Source organism: Eptesicus fuscus, chromosome 11 (assembly GCF_027574615.1).
Source record: "Eptesicus fuscus isolate TK198812 chromosome 11, DD_ASM_mEF_20220401, whole genome shotgun sequence".
Classification (NCBI taxonomy): domain Eukaryota; kingdom Metazoa; phylum Chordata; class Mammalia; order Chiroptera; family Vespertilionidae; genus Eptesicus; species Eptesicus fuscus.
Window position 1 is genome coordinate 82,179,776 of NC_072483.1, and position 20,658 is coordinate 82,200,433.

The following is a 20,658-nucleotide window of genomic DNA, read 5'->3' on the forward strand; positions in this document are numbered from 1 at the left end:
ACTCATCCTTACAGCTTCTCGTGCTCTGGGTTATGAGTAAGTTTCATTTCTCGGGGATGATTGAACATAACCCACTTGGGGCTCTGCCATCTGTGAATTGCTTACATGTGAACATTCTGTTTAAGAGATGGAAATTTTGATTGTTTTTTCCTTTGGATATTGAGATGCAATGCAATTGAAGAGAGCTTTTTAAGCAATTAGTTTTCATATTAGTTGCTGCATGAGTACATTATCACACACTCCCCATATTCATCATCACTTATCAAATCACAGGAATCACGTATGGTGTCGCTGAAGTTGTGGAGGAAGCGACGAGTAGAATCATGGAATCTGAGAGTCGGAAAATAATCTGCAGGCTCCACATCGTACTCCCTGGGCTCAGGCCCTTGCTACAAAGAGCCCTCTCTGTAGTGTACCCCGAGGTGAGAGCTGTGGTTTTGTTCCCAGGGCTTCCTTGAAAGACCACTCCTTTTATCGCTGAGCAAACAATGAAAGTGACTATAGGGCTACAGTGTAGGGTGCCACATAATTTATCATCCACACATGAACACCTCGGAGAGTTAGTGGGGACACTGTTAATAATTATGCCAGAACAACAGGCATGGGCTAGTACTGCCCCAGGCAAACCTAATCATACTGCTACCACCAGAGTTGATGTGTAACTCAAATAACTCCTCCCCAGGGTCTCTAACCATTTCATTAATGCAATATCCAATTCTACTCTGGCCAATATAGATGGGATGTTATCCACAAATATAATTTTAAAATTTCTGGTAGAAATGTTTTTTTTTTAAAAAACATAAAGATAGGTGAAAATGATTTTAGTAACATATTTTATTCAACCCAATATATCCAAGCATAGTATCATCTCAACATGTAGTCAATCTGAAAATTTTAATGAGATATTTCACCTTCGTTTTCATATTGCAATCTTTGAAATCCAGGATGCATATTACACTTAACGCATATGTTTGGTGCTCAGTAGCCCCACGTACCAGTGGCTATACTATTGGACGACACAGTTTTAAGAAATCCATAAGTTTGGATAGGCAGGAATAAAATAGAATAATACACACATGCAGCCCTGCTGGTGTGGCTCAGTGGTTGAGTGTTCACCTATGAACGAGGAGGTCACAGTGTCACAGTTCAATTCCAGGTCAGGGCACATGCCTGGGTTTCTGGCTTGATCCCCAGTGTGGGGCGTGCAGAAGGCAACCAATCAATGTTTCTCTCTAATCACTGATGTTTCTCTCTCTCTCTCTCTCTCTCTCTCTCTCTCTCTCTCTCTCTCTCTGAAATCATTAAAAATATATTTTAAAAAATACACACAGGCACACACATATTTTTCTTCTAGGTAAAAAGAGATGCACCTAGATGCCTTCACATACTGACTTTGCCTACCCTCACACTAGGGCAGTTAAACTGTCTGTGAACCAGACACTGGAGCAGGTAAACCTTAGAAGTTCTTAGCAATTACCCGGTGCATTCCCTTGGATAGCAGTAAGAATGGTTGAATTAGAAAAGCCGGGTAATTGCTAAGAACTTCTAAGACTTTTCCCAGATTAATATGTGTCTTGCATTCCTAAATACAACACATACACACTGAGCACCCCCCATGTACTTCGAACTAGAAATACAGAGATTAGAAAGGGACAATGCCTGCACCTTAGACTGTGAATGCTTAAACTTTGCACGGAGAGTATTTCACCACTGAAGCTAGAAGAGCCTGGGCTGTGGCACTGCTCTGTGGCCAGGCAAGGACCAGACTCTGTTCTCTGGGTCTCAAGTTTACACTTCATCACCCTCAGGGAGCCCTATGAGCAAAGGAGGAAATAGGCGTGTTCCTCTCACGCTTGGTACATGTGGCCTTCGCTCATGTTTGCTAACCTGCATATTGTTATGTAAGAGCATTTGGGGTGTCAGCATTTCTTCTTGAATCAGGACTTGCATCTTTGTTAGTAACACTATATCTCTCACTCCAACTACTCCACTTAGAACTCATTGGTATCATAGTTTGGTAAGGATACATAGGAACATGGAACAGATTGGTGACATTCCACATGTAAATGATGGTAACACAGTCAGATACGCTCGCATTTTAAAGTATACTGACATTGCAAAAAGAAGCCGTACATTGTAGCTTTTCTCTTTGATGTAATTATTATCTCATTTATATAGTTCTTTTTTCCCTCCAATCCAATATACTTAGGCTTATTAACACAGTCCCAGTTCATGTGTGTTAAATGCACACATACAAACACACACAGACACACATCATACCACATACTGGTTCCGTTTATACTAATCATTGCAGTAGAACGCACACACCTAATTTTTATTAAAGTAATTTCCATTAAATATATTTCCTTAAAAGGATGGACAGTAAGAAATATTACATCTAAAATACTTCCAGGATATTTTCTTCCTTGTTCACAGAAAAAAAAATATGCTAAAATATTGCCACTACCCTATTAGTAACTGCCAATGATTTGATAAACTGACTCTTCCCTCAAACACAGTGACACAGGTTCTTAATAAAATGTTATACAAAACTGGGAGAATCCATTTAGCTCATTCAGCATCCTTATATCCCTGTAAATATTGCCTTTTTCTTAAAGTGTTATAGACAGTAAGACTTAAAATGGGTTAGAGCCTCGTTTCTCGGAGTCTTTTTAATATGGCACCATCAAATCTGAAGACCACTTATTGCAATGATATGTCACCATTAACCAGGATCTAACTCTCAGGCCATTGCAAAGGACAAACCACAACCACAGCTCTTCAAAGCAACTCAGGATTTAGCAGAAAGACCCCACAGTCCCAAGTAGAAGAAGGACTTTATTTCTTTAGGAAACTATTCTTCATTTAATCTATCATCTTATAGGTACAGCATACAAATATACCTGGTTATAAGCACTTTTGGCATGGCGTTTTATTTTTCTTTGATTTCACTGTTGAGTTCTAGAAACCCAGTACTGGCACCATATAGCCATAATATACGTTGTCTTGAAACTGTAACGACACTTACCATGTTCCAGTTTCAGAAGCATTTCCCTGACACGCTGACTATACCAGTTGCATCCTGGGGCGTTATGAAGCAGGAGGAGGATGGGAGTCAGCAGCATGGTGCTCTGCTCAAGAGCAGGGACTTAGGAGCCAAACCACCTGGGTTAAAGTCTTGGCTCTGCCACTTGCTAGCCAACTCACTAAACCTTCCTCTGCCTCCAACTTTAGCATCAGTAAAATGAAGACAAAAACGTGTTCTCCCTTTAATACCCTGGCTCATAGCACTTAATGTAAAGCACTTAACACACTACTCGGCACATAAGTAGTGTTTTATAAACAAATGCTATCATTATAACTATATACCAGTAATAGCTCAGGCTACCTATTATTATAACTAATACTATATATCTTATCAAAAGACCTCTAATTGTCAACATACTTAAGACTGCAAATCTATGGGAAAGGCACTTTGATCTTTCCTTAGAAATGCAAAGGGCAGGGTACTTACTGGAATAGCAGGTTTCAGACTCTGGCCACTGGGGTGTGAAGCAGTTGGCTGCGCATCAGCAGGTGGGCCTGGCGCTGGGTCACTGCTTCTCCTCACCAGCAGTGGAGTGCCTGTAGGACAAAGTAAGAGGTGAGAGGTCAAGAGAACCCTGGAGGGAAGAGAGTGCATGGTACAATGCAATTTAATTAAAAAGGTTTACAACATGCTTTTATGTAACAACATTGTTTCTCAAGAATGCTTGTAAATTAATCCATTTAATGATCTTTTGTCATTTATTCATAGACTGACACATGGAAACGAAATCTTTCAACCCTCATCTTTCCCCACTTGCATTTCAAAACAAGTCATTGTACTTAAGCCAGAGCTGGTAGGCAATGCGACACTGACAGTGTGCAATCTCAAACTAACCCAGAAAATCTAGTTGGGGATTGAAAAGAATGATTATCCAGTAGCCCAGTAGAGGGGTTCACACAGTGGATGCGATTTGCTATTCAGTAGAGCTAGAAGTATAGTTTTTGCTGTCATTCCGGGCTTCCCAAATCTTCTGAATGATGACATATATAGAAATAAATTATTTGCTGGGTTACAGCATTAATGTCTATTTAAGTACACAAAGAGATCGCTTCCATTCTCTTCCTTTCTCCTAAAGTAGATGAAACTGATAAGGAAAATAAGTTACTTCTTCTAAAAATACATCCTGATTTCTTTTTAATTTAATGAAAGCTCCCACTATTAAATATTTGAGTCAGTTATTAAATTCTGAAAAGAGAGATCATACTATTAGAAAGTTCAAATGAAATTCAACCTTAGCAGAGCTAGCGGCCTAACTATTCTGCTTGCAATTAGGCCTAAAATAATTTGTTTCATACAAAATTGGCCACTATAGAGGAAACTCTCAAAAAAAAATCCATTTGTGGTTTAAAATTGCTCTCATATAAAAATTAACTTTTTATTTGTGTACTTTGAAAAAAAAAAAGCAGAAAACAGTAGAAATGCAATTCCCTGTTAATCAATATTCTGAAACTAATTCCCCAACTCTTTCAAGCTATTGCAGTGTAAAATAAAATTTTCCATACTTTATTTTTTATAGCACAGTAATAATAAGTAAATCTACTTGGAACTATTTATAAATCGGGTTTTTCGATGTGTTCCAACATTCTTATTCTGTATATGAAACCTAGACTTGCCAATACTTCCATCCTTGTTTAGATAAAAGTTGCTTTTTAATAAAATAACTTATTTTATAGTAAGAAATTATCATGCTACTTAGGATGAAACACCACACCAAAAGGTATTATCAATTTCAAGTTCACATTTGATTATTTATTTCTAATTAATAGACAGCTGACTATATTATTCCTCAACTTCTCTATCACCATCTAAAATTTTTCTCAAGCAAGTATCATAGTAATAGCACCTGTGTTCTCAAATGAAACAGTTAAAAACAAGAAAAGTAGAAGTAATACAAAGTACCATCAAATCTGAAGTCCCCAGAGTCCCAGTCCTGCACCACTGTATGTTCCCTCCTTCAGGTAAACTGAAGACTAACCGCTTCTCAGGTGAAGCCCTGGATTACCATGAACTTGAAATGAGCAAGTCAGTCTAAATGTGATGATACCCTCAGAAGTAACCCGCTGTCTTTAAAACAAAGAAGAGAATGAGGCAAATGCTTGTTTTCAAGCATTTAAAACAGACCGGTACACTGCACGTCAAATTGGAGAAAAAGAAAAAAATAAAATATAACAAATAAAAAGCAGGTAAAACCACCATGGTATACTGAGGTCAAAAAAGAAACTGTTTTAGAGGCGAAGAAACAAAAATTTGAGGGAATGACAATTTTAGTTATGCTGTGTTTCCAGCTGAGTCACATACATATATATGAACATGAATATAATATGTATGTGCGTGTGTGTGTGCCCATGAAAAAGACCTGTTATTTTTCTTGGGTGATAAGTATACTTTTCTTAAAGAAGCCATACCAGATAGCTTTCCTTCAGTTTTAAGGACGCAACTCTGACTCCTCACTATTTGTCAATACTGGCTGTTTTAATAACAAAGTGTTATCATTGAAGACAATTTTATAACAACATGAAGGTGGGCCTCTGTATTCATTAGTACGCAGTAGTATTATAGTGTGTCTCCCCGGAGAAGACAGCCGAGCTCTGTGCCACGGTCCCAACCATTCAGGACATAAACAAACCGTGAGATGACTAGGTCTTTCTTAGACATGCAACTCATTAGGAATAAGTTTTTTTCTTCTCCACTTTTTCTGCATTCCACACATTAATGTCTCCTGTTGAGTTGCCTTCTCATCTTTCGTTGACTGTCTTAACGTGTTAATAACACATACAAATCATTTCATATTAGAATTAACAATGAGCATCTTTAAATATGAGCTGCTATCTCAGAGAGTTTTACACAACCCTTCCTTGGGCCGTTTAAAACTTACTTTTTAAATGGCCCAAAGCCCCATTTGAAGGTGGTTGTCAGGACCAGAACAAGTTCCTGTCTTAAAGACAAAGAAAGTATAGCACAGAGGCGTGTAATTTGAAGTGCTGACGATGATTTGGGCCAGTCCTTGGACATGTGTAATAGAGAAAATGGCACACCTCACAAGCAAGGCTACCTAAATTAAGAAGAAAACCACTAATCTCGTTTTATGGGACCTCCTGGGGGAGGAGGAGGAAATTACTTAACCCCTGCAATGAAGGGGCTTATAACCTATCAGTCAGATTAGGAACCAGCACTAAGAACTATCGTGTGTTGGTTCAGTGGAGGGACCACAGGTTTGGGGGTCAAATAGTCTGAGCTTCACCTTCCGTGGCTCTTTGGCAATGAGCTGCTCAGTGACACAGTCTCCTCACTTAAAACCCGGTGATAACCACACACCACAGATTTCATGGGAGGCGGAGGTGGAGATAAAAGAAGGCAGGCACCACACAGCCTCCTATGTAATTTTCATGCGGGAAATCCCCCTTCCCCAATAAAAAGGAGGAATGGTACCTGCTCTTGTTGTCAACAGTGTTATCTGCTCAAAAAGCTGAACCTGAAAGTCAAGGTAATTTTCATGGAATAATACGCAAATTAAAATAGAACAGAATTCTTTGCTTAACCAGGTATAGCCTTATTATAGAAATCAAAGCTTTTAGGGGGAAAAAAACGATGCTGTGGGAAGATAGTTCAAAAATGGAAAAAGAAAATAGGCTGTTCATTGGTATTTTTCAGCTAATTGAGAAAAGACTCTTAGATTTTAGAGGCAAAAGTCCTCACTTCAGCGCGAGAGCATAGCAGTATTGCTCACATTCATAGTTGAAAAGCCAGGGGCTGTAAAACCCACGTAAGAAATGTTATGCATTTTAAAGCATGAAGTCCTATACAGACAACTGCATCATATTTTTCCACACAGTTAGACTTTTGAGGCCTCATGATATATCAAGAACTCCACGAAGAGAGGGAGATAATAAGATGAGTAGTCATGGTACTTACTCTAGGTTACCTTTTACAGAAAGAGAAGTGGGCCCTGGCCAGTGTGCTCAGTGGTTACAGTGTCCACCCCATGCACCCAAGGGTCGTGGGAGGTTTTGATTCCCAGTCAAGGGCACATACCTGGGTTACAGGTTTGATCCTCAGCCCCAGTCAAGGTGTGTGTGAAAGGCAACTAACTGATGTGTCTTTCTCACATCAGTGTTTCTCTCTCTCTTTCCACCCTCCCTTCTACTCTCTCTAAAAATCAATGGGAAAAATATCCTCAGTGAGGGTTAACAAAAAAAAGGAGATGCGAGGACAAAGAACATTTAATATAGTTAGAAAATGCAGTGTTCTGGGAGTTGGTATATGGTTTATTGAACCTGAACCAAGGAACACACACACTATAGACCGGATCCAGTCCCATTTTATTTATCCAGACACACAGAAACTTAATGGAAGCCAAAGAGGAGCTGTGTCCCTCCAAACACAGGAGTTTCTGATTAGGAGTATAAGGCTGGCGACTCTGCCCCTACAAGATAGGGTCTTCTCTCATCACAAAAGTTCAATTCTTTCTGGAGCAATGCTCATGTATATTCAGGACTTAGGTTACACTCAGGAGAGATTTACTCACACTCTCATGTTCTTCCCTTTAAGGAGATGACTACATTCATCAGGGTCTCCCAGGCCTAGAGCCGCTAGCATTGGCCTCAGTTCCCAGGTGTCTATGAATGACGGCGCGTTTTCTAATTGTCAAGCAGTCACCATTTTAATGACAGTAAAATTAGATTCAAAAGGGGTACAGTTACTTGTCCAATGTCCCCTACAAATGGAATTAAGGGACCCCATAGGAAGATCACCTAATCCATTTTGAGGAAAAGAAATTTGAAAGAGGCAGCAACTAGTTAAAAGGTTTAAATTGGTACATCAATGAATCACATAAGATAGAAAAGCTGACACAAATGTATCTACATAAATACAAGTTTCTGTCTCTTCGCTATAAAGTCTCTCTCTCTCTCTCTCTCTCTCTCTCTCTCTCTCTCTCACTCACACTCTCACACACACACACACACACACACACACACCCCAATATGATTATTTCTACATTTAGAGGATGCTTGCAATGGAGTTGGCTGAAATGACAGGCGATGTGTTATACATAAAATTCTGTATTGAGTGTTGGGAAAGATGTCTCAGAAAGACAGGCAGTTACACAGACTGCCAAGGTCCAGAAGAATCATCCCTGTGATGCTGCAGAGAAAACAAACAATGACTTTAAACATGAGTCTCCTATCGAACATCACAAAGGCACATGTTCTGAGTTGTATGGTGAGTAAGAGCAGAGATTTATTTAAAGGTATATAATTATTTTCCTGAGCAAAATTGGAAAGCCAGCATGACATCAATATCGGGGCTGTTTCATTCTAGGATGACTGATACCTGGAGGCTCTAGGAGGGTCCCAGTTAATGTGCTGACAAGGCATCTGTAAGTAAGAAGCCTCAAGCAAAGGGAGGCTGGAAAAGCACTGGGAGGAGCCCTAACCGGTTTGGCCCAGTGGATACAGCATCGGCCCTCAGACTGAAGAAGAGTCCCAGGTTTGGTTCCAGTCAAGGGCATGTACCTGGGTTGCAGGCTCAATCCCCAAAAGGGGGCGTGCAGGAGGCAGCTGATTGATGTTTCTCTCTCATTGATGTTTCTAACTCTCTATCCTTCTCCCTCTCTGTAAAAATAAATAAAATATATATTTTTTAAAAAAGAAAAGCACTGGGAGGAAAAGGAATGGGGACCCAGAAGTCACAGGCAGAGATGCAATAATAAACTAGAAGAGAACGTGGGAGAAATCAGCAATGACTACACATACAAAGGAAATGAGAAGGGGCATAAGCCAAAACCTAAAACCATTCTTATATCTCTTGCCTGGGGAAGAGTGAGCAATAGGAAAGTGTTTGGTAAGTATTACGATTTGTTTCAGAAGAAACAACGAATTGGCTTTAGCCCACTGAGGGTCAGGACAATTTGCTTGTAATCTAAGATATCTCAATATACACAAGAAATCAGACTCCAGAGTCTCCAATGGCCATTCTTGAAGATGAGTAAGAAGCTCATTCTGGAAATCTTGTTGGCATCCAGGGTGAGTGGAGACAAACATGAGGTAAACCAAGGAAAAGAAACGAGGAAGGATCAGAACAGGTCTAACGACAGCATCACATGCAAAACACTGAGAAAACCAGGGTCTATATTCTCCCAGAATCTGCAGCAGAAACAGGTATTTAGGAAGAGGAGTGGTTACCAAAGCCACAGAGGCCAGCTTAGGGGAAGGGGGGAGGGACAATGAGAAAAACTGGATGTAACAGGAGAAACTGTCTCTCTACAAAACGGGGGAAATCCTGATCTTTTCCGTTTCACCTGTCCTTTGCTCGAAGGGATTACTTCTGTGCTCCTCAATTATCCAATCACAAAACACTGATTTGAAGAAAGAAAACACACTCTCTTTCCAATTCTACTGGCACTGCTGCTCAGGATAAGATAAGTCTGAAGAGGGGGAGATGCGGTTGAAATACACCTAAATTGGTAAATATTTAACTTGGATGATGAAAACAAATTGCAGATGGTTAAAAGTGTTATAAACTTAAAAAGAGATAAATAGGAAAACGTCAGTTACCAGATAATCAATATTCATAGCATATTAATAATATTAATAGTATACGTAAGCTGCACCTTGGCTTCAGAGAGCACATGTCCTTAATAGACTGTGTGACTAGTCAGCGCCTACAAGAATGCCTTTGTCTTGTACTTCGCACTAGTGGAATGAATCTGACATTGATTGAATGAACAGGACATTAAAATATAGACATGTCTTCCAGAGGCCTGGTGCCTTCCACGGGCGTCTCTGGCAGGGAGGAGCCTCCAGGAAGCTCTCTACCCAGGCCCAACCTCTCCGCATCAGCTAAGTAAGCAGGTCGGATGAGCTACACCACAGTCCCCTTTTGGATCTACAAGGAGATGGCTCCACGGTTGTCCAGCCAGTAAGGAAATGGACTTCCAGAGATATTACGTTTTGAAGTCTTTTGGACTCGATTCTACTCCAGTTTTATTTACTTGGCACTTCTATTGTGGGGCTGCATTATTAACGCGGGTAGGTGTGTGGAAGGGGAATGAGATCTCTTTAAAGCAGTAACAATCCTTGTCACCTGAAGAGTTGAGAAAGATTTGAGTGGAAGGGACAGATAAAAGGAAAGGGTTGTGGAAACTGAGCAGCCAAAAGCAAACATGAATCCATAGCCACATGGGCATATCTGGCAGGATGCGCGACCCGCCTGTCAAGGCACCAGCACCTCCACCTGAGTACACTTATCCTTCACAGGCGAGTTAAATCACTTGAAAGCATTCTCTTTCTGTTCTTCCTGTCAATATCACAATAAAAAAGAAAGAAAGGAAGAAAGGAAGGAAGGAAGGAAGGAAGGAAGGAAGGAAGGAAGGAAGGAAGGAAGGAGGGAGGGAGGGAAGGAGAGAGAGAAGAGGGGGGAGAAAGGAAAAAAGGAAGGTAGGAAGGAGAGAGAGAGAGAGAGAGAGAGAGAGAGAGAGAGAGAGAGAGAAGAAAGGAAGAAAAGAAAAGAAAAGAAAAGAAAAGAAAAGAAAAGAAAAGAAAAGAAAAGAAAAGAAAAGAAAAGAAAAGATGCATGAAAGTGTACCTCACTTGTTTTTGGAGGAAACCAGGTTTTATTTTGTATGTGGATTTTGTGGGTATCAGAGAGGGCTTTTCCAATGATGCCTAACAGACTCCACTGCATTGAAATCTGGAGACCCATTTAAAAAACTCGGCAATGATATCAGTAGCGGCACAATTTACGGCGAAGCACCGAGGAGAGATGGCTCTCACGGCAGGGGAGCCTGGCCGGGGTGAGCCCTGCCTTGATGAGCACAGCAGCTGCGCAGGCTCTCAGACACCACGATGAAGAAACCAAGGCCCGCTTCAGCAGAACTGTAGCTGTCCAAATGCTTCAGTCTTAAATATCACCCCATTAGGAAAATGACTCCCAGGATCGCCATAAAAGGAGCAAAGAGGTTCACATTGATGAACAGTATCATTTTTCTTGCATTTGGGATTGCAAACACCATGCCTGTTCACAACAGGCAAAGGCGGGTAATCCACAGAATTGTCACCGGCAGCACACTGGATATGAATGAGCACATACAAGATAAAATATCTCTTACTATTTGTAAATTGGAGCACTACTGCTATAAAAACAAGGGATGGGGCTTTTAACGGACTTTTATCAGGAGCCGTACTTTTCTCAGAAGACGATGATGCCTTCAACTTGCAGAGCAGCGTTGCCGCATTCCTGGGTACATGCTTTTTCTCCTGCTGGAGCGTTCACATTTTACCCGATTCTTATGCACAACCCTAGAATTTTTCATGTTGTTGAAAATACTTTACCCTATCAGTTTACTCATGCTATTTACAGACCGCTTATGCCACATATTAGACATGAACTATGTCCCAAATGTTACATTAAGAACAACGACAAGCAATAAAGTGGCAAAACTCACTGTCTGTGTTCCAGTGAGGCTGAAGAAATTCAGTAGTGGTCATTTTAGGTTAGAGTAAAAATTCAAACGATTTATAAAAAACAAACAAAAAAAAAACAACAACCAACAATGACAAATGACAGAGGAGGTGCAGCATGAGCAAAGGCCCCGGACTGTAAAAGGCACACACTCCGAAAAGGGAACAGAACAGTCACAGGCCCTGATGAAGACACCTGAGTTAATAATGCCAAGGAAAGGCTCCTGCACGTGGAGGGGCAGGGAGGGAATGTGACACGTGCAGGGCAAGCTCCCTTTTCTTGTTCTGGTTTTCAAGGATCTCACTGCTTTCCCCCGGCCTACCTCTCTGATGGCAGCTTGTACTGCGTCGATGGCCACATGGTCCATGTCGAGCGGGACCACCTGCCATTGCCTCAAAGTGCCCGCACACTCTGACCCCAGTGCATACCAGTTCTACACTCTCACCGATGTCCTGATGCTGCAATCAGTTGTAATCCCGTCCGTTCCTGAAGTCATAAACAACCTCACTTCTTTGGGACACCCAGAAGCAGATGTGCAGTGCAGCTAACCAAGCAGAACTGCAGGGACCCTTGTCTGCCAGGGCCCCTTGCAAAATCCCAGGAGGAGTCTGGCAACAAGATCACATGATTCTATGATTCTGTAAACTTTATATGAGTCAAGTAGCTTAATACTACCTCAGCTCTGATATCCCCTCCTATCGGTTGAACCTAGAATGGCTGAAAGCATTTTTGGGATCCAGTAAAGGGGGCACTGAGTTGGGGATACAGTTCATTTGAATATAGTGGCCTATATGTGTGTGGTTCACAGTTAAGTTAATGCCAGTCACCCTGGTGGGGAATGCAGATATATCCCTATTACCTACTGTGCTGGTTCACCCAGCTTCATGACACAAAGATGCAGGACCAGGTGACATAGTCAAATGGCTGTGCTCTTTTGGCCCCTGGCTGAAGGGTGTGGGTCCTGGGAGATAAACAAGAATTGAAATGTACAAAACCAGAAGCTAGTCTACAGAAAATTGTTTGACTCACCTGATGTATAATAGCGTATACATTTCAGTACTCGGATAATTCAGTTCTGCCCAATACCTTGTCAACGGAAAGCTCTCTCCTATGTAGAATACACTTGAAAATGTGGCACAGAATTGAGCCCTGTGCTAGTGAGACACAACCTGTGGCAGTTTCACAGGTTACCAGCCTGCCCTTGGAAGTCCCCTGTTTACGCATCACAATGTGAAACAACAGAAACAGTTTGATTAACCAGGCTGGAGCAGAGATCGAATTTTCCATTTACCAATGTACAAAAACTGATATCACATAGGAAGTGGTTATTAAAGAGCATGAGTCAAAAATGGTAGGGAAAAAGTATAAAAGAGTTATTTTCAAGTATAAATTAATATGTAATCAATTAATATGTCATCAATAAAATATTATTTTTAATATTTCTAATGCCCCTAGAATATTAGCTCTATTAAATGTCTAAATTATTATGATTTTTAATCACTCTAAATAAGTATTGATTTATATATACATATATACTTTGAAATTTAAAATGTATGTTCCTTTTCTTAAATAGCAATCCTAAATTTCATACATTGAGAGTCCCACAAAGTGTGGACCTGCTTCTATACCTTTTTAGCCTATGTCACATCCTCCTTTGTCTCATGTGTGCAGTTGTATTTTCCTTGTATCCCCTTAATTTACTCATTTAACAATGTTTGTGGATGCCTAAATTATACCAGGCATTCTTCTAGACACTCTGGATACATCGGCATACAATACACAAAGGTCCTGATCTTGTATAGCATATAGACAGCTGGCGGGAGACAGATAAGAAACAGGTACGCACTAAACGTGGGCATTTAAGATAGGGATAAAGCAAGTTCTTAAGCCCTAGTCAGTTTGGCTCAGTGGATAGAGCATCAGCCTGAGGACTCAAGGCAAGGGTCCCAGGTTCGATTCCAGTCAAGGGCATGTACCTTGGTTGCAGGCACATCCCCAGTGGGGGGTACGCAGGAGGCAGCTGATCGATGTTTCTTTACCATTGATGTTTCTAACTCTCTATCCCTCTCCCTTCCTCTCTGTAAAAAAAATCAATAAAATATATTAAAAACAAACAAACAAAAAACAAGTTCTTAAACAGGAACAAGAGAGAGAGTGATGGGGAGGGAGGACAGTGGGGTAACATTACATTGTAAACACTGTGATAGTAAGCAACTCATTTTAGTGAACCATGTAGGATCCCTAGTAGATCGGGTACTTAACAGCTGCATGATGAACAGAACTGAAGAGGGCTAGAGGAACAATGATTAACCTCTAAATTCAGAGATCTTTGGAACCTGAAGTGGCCCAGACAAGAACTCTCCCCCCTACACTTAAAGGTGTCTATGCCCCCCAATCTGTAAATACATTGCTACTGTCAAGTTTGTTTTTTCTTCAAACCTAACACATTTTTCTTCAGCACCAACATTTATTTTAAAACAAACACTATTCACACTAATGCAGCATATGTTATCACCCTTCTGACTTAATGATAAATGAGCATAAAAGTGACATCAACATCAGTGTTAAACAACTCCAGTAGAGACTCTGAAATATTGACTACGGTCTTGTCAATTATGGTGGTTTATGAAGGAATCTATTGCCCGGTCAGCTGCTCTTTCAGTTTTCTAGTTTACAGTCTTACAACCTAGATATTTAAGAGGTTAATCTATATTCATAAGATTTATGGCAACCCATGGAATAATTAGAAGAATAGTTGAGTTTACTTGAAAAGAACCTTCAGAAGGATATATTTTTTTTAATTCTCACAAGAGGATATTTTCCCATTGATTGTTAGAGAGAGTGGAAGGGAGGGAGAGAGAGAGAGAGAGAGAAACATCAATGTGAGAGAGAGACATCGATTGGTTGCCTCCCGTACATGTCCCGACCATGAGTGAGCATTGAGCCTGCAACTGAGGTACGTGACCTTGACCGGAATCAAATCCTGGACCCTGCAGTCTGAGGGCCGGTGCCAATAGGGACAAAAAAGATCTTTTAAACAGAGTTTTGAAATTCAGAAGATATAGCAATTGATAAATAATAAGTATAAAATGATGACTAAGGTATTTACAGTAGGCAGTTGGGCACATGGTTTTAGAGCAGGAATGGGGAACCTTTCCTCTGCCAATGTCCGTTTGGATATTTATAACATCTTTCCTGGGCCACACAAAATAATCAACTTAAAAACTGACCCGCTGTGTTTGGTCAAACATTCAATTAACTCACCCCCTTTGCAGGATCAGACCAAATGGTTTCTGGGGCCTTATACCTCCCACAGGCTGGACATTTGCCACCCCTGTTTCAGAGGGTAGCGATGGACATCCATTCATGGATACTGAGAAGACTTGCTCAGCCAGAAAGTAGGCATAAACCAAGTGGCAAGAGGAGAAAGTGATTGAGGAACTAAGGAAATCTGGTTAGAACATTACTGGAAGGTCTGACACTGAGAGAGCATTCACATAATCTAATTAAAATAGCAGTGACATGTCCAAGCTGGGGGGCACTATATAGCATTTTTTTGAGTTTTAAGGAACTGGTTAAAATACATTTTGGAAAGGCATTTGTACCTAAGAATATGTGAACAATGTTGACTAACAAAATAAGTGAAAATATCCCAATAGTTTCTTTAGTAATTCCCTCTTAAAATCCACAAGTTGAATCCTAATGTGTGTCCAGGGAAGGGGGTTTGGACTTGGGAGGATTGTTTCATTCAGAATGGAGCTCATATGAGATGGTTCATTAGGACAGTGGTTTGGTCTGTACCAAGGATTTACGGAACCTTTATTTTACCCTAAATTTTGGCCACTGCCACCACTGAACTGAGAATAGCCTCTAAGACAGTGGTTCTCAACCTTTCTAATGCCGCGACCCTTTAATACAGTTCCTCATGTTGTGGTGACCCCCAACCATAAAATTATTTTTGTTGCTACTTCATAACTGTATTAATGAATCATAATGTAAATATCTGTGTCTTAGGCTCTACAGCAGCGATTCTCAACCTGTGGGTCAGGACCCACAGATTGAGAACTGCTAGCAGGGTCACCTAAGACCATCGGAAAATACAGATATTTACATTATGATTAATAACAGTAGCAAAATTACAGTTATGAAGTAGCAACGAAAATAATTTTATGGTTGGGGGTCACCACAACATGAGGAACTGTATTAAAGGGTCGCGGCATTAGAAAGGTTGAGAACCACTGCTCTAAGAGAATCTATTTCGCTAGCTATTTGCAAGATGAGAAAGGGAGAAAACCAGCAAGGCCTTCAGGCCATTCACCCACAGTTGCAAACAATTACTGACAACATCAAAGCACTAAATTCAAATCACCGAGTCCCTCATGATAGATGAGAAACATGGACACATAAGTTTAAGGCATCCTGGGCACAAGACCATATGATTTATCAGCTACATTTTATTGGACTGTGGAAGGTCCCTGGTGGACTGGAAGAAGTGGTGCCCTGTGCGACCACTGTTATCGCTTAGGAACACTCAAAAGATGGTTTTATGCCAGGGCCCATGGGCCACAAATATTATCTTCTGTGTGTCTCCAAGGTCCTCAGTTCTGATGTGGAAATAGTAATGAAACACTTACCAGCAGTTAAAATTCTAAATAGGAGTTAGTCATGTGAAGCTCAATCCAGAAAACTCAAACACTGATCTTCACAGGCAGGGAACACATCTAATAAACGTGTAGGGGGAAATCTGACTGTCTGGTGCGGCCCTGCATGGAGACTTTTCCAACATTTGCAACTGTGACTTGAGACCTCATTTGTTGACCCATAGCTACTCTTGGAGCCCAGGGATCAGCACTGACCTCAGGCACCTTTTATCTTATGCATCTGGTAGGCAGGGGTCATATTTAAGCCGTGATGGGGGACTGGCCCCAGATGTCCAAGCTGTTGTGACCTCACATTAGATAACTGAAATCTAATCCACCTGAAAGTTTCCTGAAAGACCACCCAGGTGTTTCAGATGGCTGCTCTCTCGCTACTAAGTATGTCCATTACACAAGCAGGAGCACATTACATGGAAAGACTAATTCCCAGGGGCAGAGCGAGGCCATGATCCACAGATCATTATTGACTTTTCCATGTAACTCCTGGCAGCAGATCCAATGTGCATCAACATCCAAAGGCCACAGGTACAATGCTGGATTGCATCCCTATGATTCCTCCAGAGAAAAGCTGCTCTTGCTAACAACACTCAAGCTCTAACTTTCAAAGGAAAAGGCATTGGACAGAGAGGGCCTGCTCATGCTGTAACTGGACAAGCAAGGGGTCCAGGGTGCCTGTCACTACCTGAGCCAATTAAGCAGAGACAGGGTTCAATCTTACATGAGCATTTATTTCAATAATGCCGGCAATATGGGAAAGCAGCAGGTCACCCCCAAAAATCTGCTCTGCAACCCCCCCATAAGCCTGCTGCTTATATTGGGCAGGACAAAGATTACATGGGGAAGTAGGAAATATAGGCATGGGAAGTAGGCAATGCAGGCTGGGGCAGGACTCCACTGTTTGGGCAACAAGGTTGTTAATCTTTCCATAAAAATAGGCAGTTCTTGAATAAGAATGAACCACACGCATTCCAAGGTTGACTCCCAGGTCCCTAGGCATATAACTCTCAGCCAGGTTAGAATGTCCTTTCTTTAATCAGAACAAGGCAATTAAGGTTAACAGAGCATGATTACTATTTCTTATAACTATAGCTAGTCCCTAGTATTCTATTTTTGCCCCTAACAATGCCAAGTGTGGGGAACACAGAGTTGGGTTTAAAGTTAAAATAATTTCTACAAATGGATTTTTGAGAGTCACATGAATGACTGGGTTTTAATAAACTTAAAACTAAACAACAATTGGAAATCCATGACTATTTTAAGAGATAGAACAAGTAAGTTTATATTACTATTTTCCCACAGATTCTAGAAATAAACCAAATTATACCAGAACTAGAGGCCTGGTGCACAAATTCATGCATGGATGCGGTCCCTTGGCCTGGCCAGCAATCGGGGCTGATTGGGGCCATCTCACCCAGTCCCAATTGGGGCTGATCGGAGCTGGCTGGCTGGGGGAAGGGACTGCAGGAGGTTGGCTGTGGGAGTGCACTGACCACCAAAAGGCAGCTCCTGGGTTGAGCATCTGCCCCCTGGTGGTCAGTGCGCAACATAGCACTGACGGGTCATTCGGTCGACTAGTCATATGGTCACTTAGGCATATATATATCTATATATATATATATATATATATATATAGATATATAGATTAGAGGCCCAGTGCATGAAATTTGTGCACGGGGGGAGGGGGTGTCCCTCAGCCCGGCCTGCACCCTCTCCAACCCAGGACCCCTTGGGGGATATCCGACTGCCTCTCTCAATCCAGAACCGCTGGCTCCTAACCACTAGCCTGACTGCCTGTCTGATCAACCCTAACCACCTCTGCCTGCCTGCCTGATCACCCCTAACCACTCCCCTACCAGCCGGATCGCCCCTAACTGCTCCCCCGCTGGCCTGATCGCCCCTAACCACCTCTGCCTTGCCCCACACCCGGGACCCAGGATTCCCTCCTCCGGCCAGTCGCAGGCACCTGGGACCCAGGCTTCCTTCCCTCTGGCCAGCCACAGGCAACCAGGACCCAGGCTGGCTTTGCCCAGCTGGCCGCAGTGCAGGGGACCATGGGCATTCGCCCAAGCCGCAGCTGCAGGCACTGGTGCCTGGGACCAAGGGGCGGGTGGCTTGTCCCTCTCCTGGGCCGCAGGCACAGGCACAGCTGTTGACGCCCAGGACCGCAGGGTGGGTGGCTTGTCCCTCTCCTGGGCTGCAGGCGCAGATGCAGCTGCTGGCGCCTGGGACTGTGGGGTGTGTGGATTGTCCCTCTCCCGGGCCACAGGTGCAGGCGCAGCCGCTGGCGTCTGGGACCACGGGGTGGGCGGCTTGTTCCTCTCCCAGGCCGCAGCCCCAGCTGCTGGCACCCAGGACCATGGGGCGTGGGGCTTGTCCCTCTCCTGGGCTGTAGCCTGGCTGGCCCCATTCCTCTCTCAGGAGCTCATTTGTGCCTAGCTGGTCCCCATCCCTCTCTCATGAACTCATTTGTCCTGGCTGGTCCCCAATCCTCTCTCCCCAGTGTTGAGTGTCTGAGCCATTACAGCATGATGGTGTGAGGCTGTGATGACCATTTGCATATTAGCTCTTTATTATACAGGATAAAAGATGTATGTTAACTTGGAAGTGATACCTGTTTAATCTAGCTATGTCACAAGCCTGTTATAATCATAAGTGCTGCATTATACTAGGTTGACATTTATTATAACTGAATAGTATGAGTAGACAGAATTGATAAGTCACAGACTAGCAAATTAAAGCACAATCTACCTCAAGAAATGGAACACAATTTAACAACATAGACCTACCACCTATGAAAAGGTGCTGATAAGAGGTCAATATCTAAATCAGCCAGTATTTGAACTTGTCAAATGGTTCCTTTAATTTCACGTGAAGGGCCATAATCTCATCTCCAGGTCTTCTCAGGGCCAGCAAACCAATACACAGTGCTGTTTATAAAAGAAAGATTGACATGGAATAAGGAGACACAGCCCTTCTAAGGTGCAAATGAAAGTTCAGATGCTATCAGAGCTGTCTTTGTCCAAGCTTGTCTAGGTCATCTCCTACTCCCTCTCTATCTAGATTGGAAAACACACACAGAGCTGCTTCTACAGATGAAGTATTTGGGCCTCAAAATGAAACAGGTTGAATGCTCAGGTGTGCGGTGACATTGCTAAATCATTTCATCTGTTCCTGTCATGTACGCAAAGCTTCCTGGGATGTGTGATGGGTATCTTTCTAGCCTGTGTCACTCTTCGGTTGTGTTCTTGAAGTTTAGCCAATATTTTCACAAAAGCCTTTTGATATTCCTTGTCCATAGCTCTTACATGGTCAGACTAGACTTCAATGCCGTAATAAGACTTATTACCAAGCAAACATTGGATTGCTAGCAAAGCTTATGAGCACACTTTGTAGCAAAGGGTGAGAAAATACCCTCTCCCTTTGCATGGGAGGAGCAGCACCATCGCATCAGGAAGGGTCAGACACAGGAAGATGGGAGGAATCCATGGCCACAGAGCATCTACCACAGCTTCCACCCCTAGAGACTAATTTCATAAGCCCTTGTGCTTAAAATACAGATTTCATGAACCCTTATGTTTAGAACGGATTTTGTTTCCTATCTAAAACAAACATATGGTATCAAACAGTCTTTTAATGCTCAGATTTAAATTAGTCTTAAAGAGATAAAAGGACTGAAATAGTTCTGCTATTTGAGCATGCTTAACGACGGCAATATTTATATAAACATATTGGCAGAGGAAATGTTAAGTTCCCTGTATCTATGTGGGCCCAAGACTTCATGTTAGAAGCAACACATTTACATAAAACATTCGCAGTGTTGTGTGTAAGCGTGGTGGGCTGAGTGACGAGGAGGAGACCTACTGCCAACAACTTCTCAGCATTCGAACAATTTAATCCTAACTTCCAAAGGTGCCCCAGTACGCAACCTAAGGGCTTGTCAATGACGGATTGTGTTTTTGGTTGATGCAGGGTCACTGCTAGTTTTGTGCAAATATTCAACCAATAGAATGTTCCCAGGCATCCCGGGTGCCAGGCAGAGTTCAAGCTGCTTTCTCTGAAGGTCACCTCAGGAGACTCTCTGGATCCTTGAAAACAGGATTTTCTCATTCTGTGGGTTGGAATGCATTCACAAGTCTTGAAATCCACTTAAGGAGTCATGATCAGCATTCTATACCCGGAATGATGTAGGAAATATCAAACTGTGCTACACATGGTAAAGATATGCTTTGTTTTATAGAATAGCTAGTTACATATGTGTGTTCTGGGTTGCAATGTAAAATGCATTCTCTTGCTTTGAGTCATGGTCAAAAGTGTTTGGGGGAAAAACAGGTCTAATTCTGCCTTATGGGAGGATGCTTAACAGCAGCTTGTAACCCCGACCGGCTTGGGAAGTGCCTGGGGATGACATGCTCTTTAAGGAAACACATGTAACCCAAGAGGGAGTCTGCTGAT

At 42.1% G+C, this 20,658-nt stretch overlaps 1 protein-coding gene across 4 annotated transcripts in view; it reads right to left on the minus strand.

Moving 5' to 3' along the window:
• PARD3B (par-3 family cell polarity regulator beta) overlaps window positions 1-20,658 on the minus strand; it is a 910,289-nt gene that overhangs the window by 506,330 nt on the left and 383,301 nt on the right. For all 4 annotated transcript variants that reach the window (XM_054722996.1, XM_054722997.1, XM_054722998.1 and 1 more), the window contains exon 4: window positions 3,515-3,624. In XM_054722996.1, the coding sequence (XP_054578971.1) occupies window positions 3,515-3,624 (110 nt within the window). The remainder of the gene's footprint in view (window positions 1-3,514; window positions 3,625-20,658) is intronic.